This window comes from Chondrus crispus, genomic scaffold, assembly GCF_000350225.1.
Source record: "Chondrus crispus Stackhouse genomic scaffold, scaffold_176, whole genome shotgun sequence".
NCBI classification, from domain to species: Eukaryota; Rhodophyta; class Florideophyceae; order Gigartinales; family Gigartinaceae; genus Chondrus; species Chondrus crispus.
In genome coordinates this window covers 1-9117 of record NW_005179050.1, presented here as the reverse complement: position 1 = coordinate 9117, position 9117 = coordinate 1, and the positions used below count along the sequence as shown (strand labels likewise).

At 51.4% G+C, this 9117-nt stretch overlaps 4 protein-coding genes across 4 annotated transcripts; 2 read left to right on the top strand and 2 right to left on the bottom strand.

Annotated features, from left to right (window-relative positions):
- Nucleotides 1–782: 782 nt before the first annotated feature.
- On the bottom strand, nucleotides 783–2366 carry CHC_T00003156001 (hypothetical protein). Its single transcript, XM_005714331.1, has one exon. The coding sequence runs from the start codon at nucleotides 2364–2366 to the stop codon at nucleotides 783–785; it is 1584 nt and encodes a 527-aa protein (XP_005714388.1).
- A 556-nt stretch (nucleotides 2367–2922) lies between these two features.
- CHC_T00008582001 (NADH-ubiquinone oxidoreductase) lies at nucleotides 2923–3306 on the top strand. The gene has a single exon (XM_005714330.1). It carries the CDS (start codon nucleotides 2923–2925, stop codon nucleotides 3304–3306), a length of 384 nt encoding a protein of 127 aa, XP_005714387.1.
- Nucleotides 3307–3442: 136 nt separating this feature from the next.
- Nucleotides 3443–4369, bottom strand: CHC_T00009064001 (Translation initiation factor eIF3, subunit G). The gene has a single exon (XM_005714329.1). The coding sequence runs from the start codon at nucleotides 4367–4369 to the stop codon at nucleotides 3443–3445; it is 927 nt and encodes a 308-aa protein (XP_005714386.1).
- A 1205-nt stretch (nucleotides 4370–5574) lies between these two features.
- Nucleotides 5575–9117, top strand: CHC_T00003155001 (hypothetical protein; the record flags this gene model as incomplete). The annotated part of the gene is made up of 3 exons (XM_005714328.1): nucleotides 5575–6520; nucleotides 6605–8421; nucleotides 8530–9117. Coding segments are annotated over exons 1-3 (3351 nt in total), but the record flags the coding sequence as incomplete, so codon positions are not given.

The following is a 9117-nucleotide window of genomic DNA, read 5'->3' as shown; positions in this document are numbered from 1 at the left end:
CCAACTCATCTACAATCCAGCCCAACGACACCCTTTTGCGACTCCTTTTGCTGGAGGCCGACCTACAACACACATGACAATGTTGGAGTGCAGTGCCTGTTCATCTTGTCTGGCCCTCGTCGTATCACTTTCTCGTCCTGAATACAGCGCACAGGGCCAAACGTAGATTGTCGACAAGGTGCACCTCAATGCAAACCCACGCCTCAACCCACACCTCAACCTACACCTCAACCCACACACCTCAATGCACAACTTCGCCCGCTCTTTCGATTTACTTGACAAACTGCTCAGCGTCCTCACAATTCTCATGCAACTAGTACGCCACGGGGCGTGTCCAAGGCATCATAATTCGCCCTCGACTCATGAAACCCTTCTTCTCTATTAAATGATTCTATATGAGACTGCGTTTTCGTAGCTAAGAAAAACGACCACAAGTTTAGTCCGTAGAACATACGGTACGTTGTACTTATCATAGAGAATAATACTACAGTATATGAAACATGCCGTCGGCTGGTGTACTGAACGATTACCCCATAATACATCAACATGATTTCAGCCCTCTAACCAGTTGATCGCACATCTGCCTCTCTGTCCTGCCCACACCAACGACATGATGCCCACGTTGTTTGCATTTGCGACAATCTTCAGCCCCGCTGTAACAACAACAAAAAAAAAAAAAAAAAACGCGGCGCCACGGACCTCTTTCCCGATTTTGTCCATTTCACTGCCTCGTCTTCTATTGTAACGATCTCAGCCCTATACAGACACCACTCGATGAGCCCTTAACGCTTACCTCCAGTCTTTGAGACTGCCCCTGCCTCCCCTCCCTCGCCTCTCGCCTTCGCGCCTGCCCTCGCATCCCCCATCCGCCCCTTTTTGCCCTGCACGCACCCTGGCGCGACGCACTTGTCCAACCGACCAACGACCCATCGCATCCTTTTCGCCCCCGCCCGTCCAAACAGCTCGTGCACCACCCCGGCACCATCTTCGCTCAGGTTCCGTTTAACCAAGTCCGGTCGCAACCCGCGCCCCATCTCAATACTCTTGTCCCTCGGCGTGCGATACCTGGCCACCGTCACTGCCGCACCCGCCCCGTCCGACAGCTGCACGATTGCCTGCACGGATCCCTTTCCAAACGTCGAATTCCCCACCACCACCGCCCGACAGTTATCGCGCAGCGCCGCCGCCACCAGTTCTGACGCCGACGCCGTTTCAGAGTCCACAATTACGATCATTGGTTCCTTCGTCACGTGCCCATGCCGCCGCCAGAAAAAGCGCCACCCGGACCGCTCCATCGTCTTTGCACCGTGCCTTCCGACGAACCGCACCACGATCCGGTCGCGATCCAAAAACTCCTTGGCCACCTCCACAGCCTTGTCTACCAGCCCACCAGGGTTTCCGCGCATATCCAGCACGAATACCTTTGCTTGCCTCTCAGTCATTTCGCGCACCGCTTTACGTGTCTGTGACGCCGTGTTGGCCGTAAACTCACGCACCTGCAAGTACCCAATCGCCCCGACGCCGGGCGCCTCTAGTATCTCGCTCGTCACCGTCGGGACCGAGAAGCGACGCCGCGTGAGCAAGACGTTAAGCTCAACACCATTCTCATTCCCATTAGGAGCGTCTCTGGAAAAGGAAATCAGCACCTTCTTGCCTTCCTTCCCCAGCAATCGTTGTGTAGCCTCGTCAAACGTCATGCGACGCACGTCAACCATATCTATGGCAGTGATCTCATCGCCGATCAGCAAACCAGCGTCAGCAGCGGGGGATTTGCGCACCACATTCTTAATAACAACGCGCCTTGTCCTTCGCCAGCCTTGATTCTCAGCGTAAAACACGATGCCAACGCCACACATTTCGCCGTCAATATCATTCTTCACAGAATCCAGTTGGTCTGCTGATAAATAGCGTGTGAAGGGATCGTGGGCGTGGGAAAAGAGCCATTGAAGACTTGTCTGAAGGTCCTGATCTGTGTCGAGCTTGCGGGACTCGAGACGGAACTGGAGACGGGTCCAATTAATAGAACCCTCGTCGACGAAGCGTTCCCGTAACACGCCCCAAGCTTCATTTAGCAGGCGCCGGCGATGGCGCTCGGCTTGTAGCTGCTCTGGGGTTTTTTGTTGACGACGGAAACGCTTCGGGAGTGAGAGGTTAAAGGCAGTGGGAAGGCGGGAGCGGGAGGTAGGTTTCCTGATGGTGAAATGGTGGGAGGGGGGAAGGGCAGTTAGGGAGGTAGGGGTTGAGGATGGTGCGGAAGCGGGCGTTGCGATGGCGAGGGCTGCAAGAGTGGCGGCGATAGATTTGGAAAGGCCATTCGAGGCGGTTGCCGTGGGGGAAAGGAAAGCCGGCAAGGCGGCGCCCGTCATCGCTCTGTGAGCATTTCCCGGGCACACGAGAGAGGGAACGTATCGATGTGTGCAACGCGAGAGGCGGGGCGAGGAGTGGATGTTAGAGTTGAGTTACCAGTACCAATGCGTTGGTCGTCCTGACTCTGCGAAAATGGCAGCAGCTAGAGTCTAGACGGGACGGTGCGTAACACCGGAGCAAAAGGTGCGAAAGGGGATGGAGCTGAGCGTTGGTGACGCTACATGGCTAAGCGACTTGTACAGTAGTTCGAACCGAGGTTCAAGGAAACCCAAGTGTGTTTACTACACGTGTAGAACGTTCAAGCTCGGAGGTCTAATCTCTCCAATCAACGCATTGCCGCCTCTTTCTGGTTGTAATTACAAATGGCTCATCGTACTTGGAAATTTCACCAGGAGGTCCGTGGCCAACTCCTGAGTCTTGCATCGCGCGCCATCGATAGACCTCCCTCTAACTTTCGCGGAAGTCTTTTTTATACAGGGCTCCTCCACCACGTCGTCTTCACCGAGGCCTTCAGTACCCTTTCTTTTCTCCTCGTCTTGGGCCGGAATCATCACGATGGCAACTTCATCTGTGTTGTATGCCGCCGCAAAGGAGATCGGTGTCACGTGCGATGCTACAAACCGCGACTTCCTGCAATGCAAAGTCGCTGACGAGGACCCCGCCGCCTGTTTGGACAAAGGCGAAGCCGTTCAGGCGTGTGCCTTGGGTGTTCTCAAGTCCGCCATGGAGACATGTAAGGAGTCGTTCCAAGCGTACGCGGATTGCATAGATTCACAGATTTCCGAGGAGTACATGTTCGAGAGATGCAGAAAGGAGGAACATACGTTTGCCAATTGTCGAAGTGCTGCGAAGGGTGCGAATTCTGTTGTTGCGTCGGCGACGACGGAGAAAAGTTCACAAAGTCCGCGTGATGAGAACAAGAGCAGTACATTCAAGTAAAGAAGGAATGTTGTAGAAACTGTGTCGGCATCGATTGCAGTCTCCAAACAGTTCGTTGTTTCTTCCTGTCCTTCCGAATATGTAACGATAGTGGCAAGGAACGCTTCACGCTTTACAGTTATTACCGTGTGCTTATCTAACGAGCGAACGAATGCCGCGGTGCCTCGCCGTCTCGGGGTTCCTTCGGTTTTGACCATTCCACCGAAAGAATGAGGTGATCGTATCCATACCCGTCTAGTCTTGCAATGCAAGTAGCCGCGTCCGAGCTATTAACAAACGCCACAAACGCGAATCCCTTGCTCTCCCTAGTTTCGCGATCGCGGCTGAGAAAAATGCGCCTGATGGGACCAAAGTTCTTGCACAATTCCTCGAGATCCGCCTCTTCCGTGTTTCGACTAACATTACTAATCCGCACCGTCGCCGAATCATCCCTCGAGTACATGCTCTCCCCAACAGTAGCCGCTCCGGCTCCGCCACGCTTCGACGGCGGTACATACTTGTTCCCGCCCCCAGTGGAGCCACCCTCGCGCAACCCGGGTGCTGGCCCGGCGTTGGGGTTCTTCGCAGCGGCTTCAATGGACATGAGCTGCGCCCAATTCGCCACACCCATTTTGCGCTCCTCCTGTCGTCTACGGAAACGCTCCATCTTGAGGCGCGACTGAATGTCCCGCGCGGCGATCTCCGCAAAGTCAGCCTCCTCCTCCTCCTCCTCCCCGGCATCTTCGTTGTCCACCCACTCTACGTTGATCTCGTCGATGGATACCGTCGTGATACCTTTTTCAAGCCCCGCGCCTTTGCCGGCGCTGTCACCGAACTTTGCCCACTTTTTGCGCGCCGCTACTGCTTTCGACACCGTCTTAGAGACCTTTTCGACCTTGACCACTGTTATGGTTTTCGAGAGATATCCGTCCTCGCTCATTCCGTAGTCGATCACGGTCTTGGTGCCATCGTTGTTTTGTTTGACTTCTTGCGGAGGGATTCCGCCGGAAACCGGGTAGTCAACGTCCTCGCCCCAATCCCCACCCATGCCAGCCGGTCCGCTTAGTGAGTCAGTGGCCGCCATGGTCTTCATGTTGTGCTTCTTTTCGCGGGTTGTAAAGAATGCGGTATGATGACGCACACCTTTGTCGGTAGGAAATTGTGTTGTCGTCTTTGCGGAAGTGTGCTCGGCGTGACACGCCCAAAGCGGTTGTAGAAGCGAGAGGAGAGTCGTCGGCGTTCCCCGTGGCGTTGTCCACGTGTCCACGATATCCCAGAGTAATTGCAACTGTATTGCTTTCTGTACCCTTGGGGTACCATCTAAAATACGATTACAAAATTCTGAAAGTATTTGTAAACCAGGTCACAGATTCGTGAGGTGCACTTCGATGTCAAAAGGTCGTCGAGGTCCAAATGAGATGAAAGGGACTGTCTTCCCATCAACTCATTGCCGTAGTTACTTCTGTAAGGGTACTTAACCCGTGAAGATTAGAACCGAATTGCTCTACGCTGGCAGAATAATATTTAGCTTTGAGTTGTCGCTGTTACTAGCTCTTTCAAAGCACATGTTAAACAGTAGAACGATCTACGGTGAGTCTAAAGCGAGAGCTTTCATTCTACACAGGTATCCTCTTGCAATAACCGACCAGAAACAAAATAAACTGGATATGGGCCCGATTATGCCTTAAATTATGTTACCACAAGTTAGACCATCTCCCGGCGTTTTAGGGTAATCTGACTACTCTTCCAGGCGATCATAGCGGAATCCGATAGGTCGGTCTATCACCCTGGAACACACATCGCAGTAAGGGTACTGTACGGGGAACATCTTCAAACAGATGATCGCTGCATGAGCAAATTTTTAATGATATGTTGTTAGCTGGATAGAATGTGAATCGCCTTTTGTGCCATTGAGGGGGAGTTTGCAGAGTGTTTAGAAATGCTTAACACACATCATAGTGGAGGAGCGAGGGCCGCCATGACTTTCTCCCTCGTAATTTTGAAGTTGGCATGAAAATGTTAAAATACAAAAAAATGGACTGGGAGCCGTTCAAACATTTAAAATTGGCGCCAAAACGAATATGTGCACAGAATGGGGTTTGTGTGGACAACCCTGCCCAGTCTGTAGACTGCGGCTCATTCGCATCCCCCGCCACAATATCGCCTTTCAGTACAAGGCATTGATTTGCCTTTCTTCATGCTGCACTGCTTTGCGACGTCCGGTGTAAAGGAAAGACGCCATCCCGGGGAGTGATTGCGCTGGCATTCGTTTCTTGAGGCGTCTGAAAAATGTTTCTCAAGGAGGTCATCATCGATGGCTTCAAAAGTTATGCGACGCGCACGACAGTCTCAGACTTCGACCCTTCATTCAACGCAATTACCGGTCTCAACGGATCTGGAAAATCGAATGTCCTCGACTCCATATGCTTCGTTCTCGGAATCACTAACTTATCACAAGTGCGCGCGTCTTCCTTGCAAGAGCTCGTCTACAAGGGCGGGCAAGCAGGAGTAACGAAAGCTTCCGTGACTCTTGTTTTCAATAACCGCGAAAAGGAAACGGCGCCCGTAGGATACGAGCAAGTCGACGAGATTACTGTCACTAGGCAGATTGTCATCGGTGGGCGGAACAAGTATCTTGTTAATGGCACCAATGCGCAACCCGGCCGTGTTCAAAATCTTTTTCATTCCGTCGGGCTCAATGTCAATAACCCGCATTTTCTTATTATGCAGGGGCGAATCACAAAAGTCATCAATATGAAGCCACCAGAGGTGTTGAGCATGATTGAGGAGGCCGCTGGAACTAAGATGTACGAGAATAAGAAGGAAGCAGCTCTCAGGACCATTGAGAGGAAGGAGAGGAAAGTCGAGGAAATCAATTCTCTCCTGGAGGACAAGATCAACCCTTCCCTTCAAAAACTTGAGCGCGAGCGCAAGCACTACTTGGAGTGGACGACAAACAACAACGAAGTCGAAAAGTTAAAGCGATACCTCATTGCTGATCAGTATTATCGGGCAGTCAAAATGCTGAAGAAAAACTCAGGGGAAGGGTCTGAATTGTCCGACCGGGTTGATGAAATCACATCTTTATTATCTTCTTTAGAGGCTGAACAGAAACACGCCACTGAAAAAGTGACGCAGCTCACCAAGGAGCGCGCGGCGCAACTCGACGACGGCGCGCTCGAGGAACAACAGAGCAAGGTCGACGACCTCGGGAAAAAAATTGTCAAGTTACGTAGTCTTTGGACAAATCAGAAGGAGGCTCTGGAAACCGAGTCCAAGAGTTGCGAAGAAGTGAACAGCGCAATTGACAGCCATAAAGCCGCCTTTGACCTCCTGAGAAAAAACATTGCGACTGCGGAAAGCGAGGTACAACCGGCGGAGAAGAATCTGGAGAAGATCTCAGAAGAATTAGAGCAAGCAGAAACTGCTTTGCTCACGGGAGCTAGTCAGGGTTCTCAGTCTGGAGCTGTGGGATCTGCAATCGACCAACTTGACAGTGCCAAGAGAGCCGTGTCAACTGCACAAACGCAGATCGAGTCTCTAAAGTTGGAACAGAAGCACGTGTACTCCGAACTGAATTCTAAGGCAGAGCAACTCGCGCAAGATAGAGCGAATATTAGGAGTTTAGAGGCAGAACGCAAAGCAGCAGAAAAGGCAATTTCTGATGCTAGACTCGCAGTTCATGAGCTCGACTTTGACGCCGACGCAGCCACGACGTTGGAGTCCAAGCTTGAAGAAGAGCGGGGAATAGTTGCCCAGCTTCGCGAGAAAGTGGATCATCTCTCTGCTCGCCTTGGGTCATGCGACTTTCAGTATTCAGACCCTCGTCCAAATTTCGATAGAAGCAAAGTTCATGGTCTCGTCGCAAAATTGATTCGAGTGAAGGATCCGAAAGTGACCACGGCAATCGAGGTAACAGCCGGTGGACGCCTCTATCAAGTCGTCGTTGACACTGACTCTACTGCGAATGACATTCTGAGGAATGGCAAATTAGCTCGACGGGTAACGATTCTGCCCTTGAACAAGATTCGTCATGAAATTTTGTCAAGGTCGAAGCTTGAGGCGGCAAAGCAGATCGAGCCTTCAACCGAAATGGCTCTTAGCTTGGTCGGGTATGGCCATGAGGTTGCTAACGCTATCGAACATGTTTTTGGTCGCACATTGATTTGTTTTGACATGGACGCCGCAAAGCGAGTTACTTTCGACAATCGAGTGAGAACTCGGTCTGTAACTCTGGAGGGCGACACCTACGATCCTTCAGGTACTGCTTCTGGGGGTTCTTCTTCGAGGCATGGAGCTTCTGTTTTAACTCGACTGGGAGAGCTCAACGATGCAGAGGCAGAGCTCAGAGTCCATAGCGCAAATTTACGAGAATTAGAAACTCAATTTTTTCGCATAAGCGAACAAGGGAAGCGATTCCGGCAACTCCAAATGATGCTGCAGGTTCGCCAGAATGAAGCTGAGCTGCTAGAAAATCGGTTGCGGGAAACAGCGACTGGACGATTACTTTCAGAAGTAGAAGAGCTGAGAAAGAGGTACAACCAGGATATCCCAGAGGCTTTGAATGCTGCGAAGGAGATAGCATCTAAAGAATCGGAGAAAGTGAAGGAATTAGAACATTCTATGAAGGATGGAAAGGCTGCCAAAGAAAAGGCCCTCAAAGAAGCGGAAGCTGCGTTGCAAAGAGCACGAGCGTCAAGAATGGAAGCTTCATTGCACCTGCAGAAGTTAAAAGATCGACACTCGACGTTATTAGTAGAAAAAGAGACAACAGAAGAAGAGGTGAAACGACTGAGTAAGCAATTGTCGGAGACACTTGAGCCGTCTGTAGCCAAACTGCAAGAAGAAGTTTCGATCCTGGAGACCAGGGTTGCGGACACACGAAATGAGTTTGAGGAAGCTGAGAAGGGGTTGGGAGAAGAGCGGGAACGTCTTGCGAGCTCTAACCAGGCTTTGAGGAGAGCGAAGAAGGATGTAGAGGACCGGGGCGAAAAGATGGAAGGGTTATCTCTCGAGAAAGCAAAGTTGGATAGTAAGATTCGGGAAGCGGCGAGAGGCCGATCTGGGGCCGAAAAGACTGTTGAAAAGCTGGAGAAGACGCATGCTTGGATCGAACAGGATTTCGATCAGTTTGGGGTAGAGGGCTCCGAGTACGAATTTAATGCGCGGAGAGTGAAACACACGACGGAGCAACTTGAATCGTTGGAGGCACGACAAGAGGAGCTATCTACAAAGATCAACAAGAAAGCCATGCATCTTTTCGAAACGGCTAAGCAAGAGTACACAGACTTGATGAGAAGGAAAGGAATCATCGAGAAGGACAAGGAAAAAATCGAGATGGTGATCGCAGGGTTGGATGAAAAGAAGATGGTGGCGTTGGAAAAGACGTGGCGCAAAGTTGACAGTGACTTTGGGAATATATTCTCGGACTTGCTTCCAGGAACATCAGCGCGACTCGAGCCGCCAGAGGGAAAATCTGTGGAGGACGGGCTTGAGATCCGAGTGGCGTTTGGAGATGTCTGGAAAGACTCATTGTCTGAGTTGTCAGGTGGGCAGAGGAGTCTGATCGCGTTGTCTCTCATCCTCGCAATGCTGCGTTTCAAGCCTGCACCGATGTACATTTTAGACGAAGTTGACGCGGCTCTCGACCTGAGTCACACGCAAAACATTGGTCGCATGTTGCGGCGACATTTCTCTGGGTCTCAGTTTATTGTCGTTTCCTTGAAGGAGGGCATGTTTGGCAATGCGAATGTGATCTTCCGGACTAAGTTTGTGGACGGAGTGTCTACAATTAAGCGGACGGCGAACAATCCTACAGCGGACGAGGAGGCA

Bases quoted from the DNA above. Each gene is read 5' to 3' on its own strand.
- CHC_T00008582001 (XM_005714330.1), top strand. From the start codon at position 2,923: ATGGCAACTTCATCTGTGTTGTATGCCGCCGCAAAGGAGATCGGTGTC.
- CHC_T00003156001 (XM_005714331.1), bottom strand. From the start codon at position 2,366: ATGACGGGCGCCGCCTTGCCGGCTTTCCTTTCCCCCACGGCAACCGCC.
- CHC_T00009064001 (XM_005714329.1), bottom strand. From the start codon at position 4,369: ATGGCGGCCACTGACTCACTAAGCGGACCGGCTGGCATGGGTGGGGAT.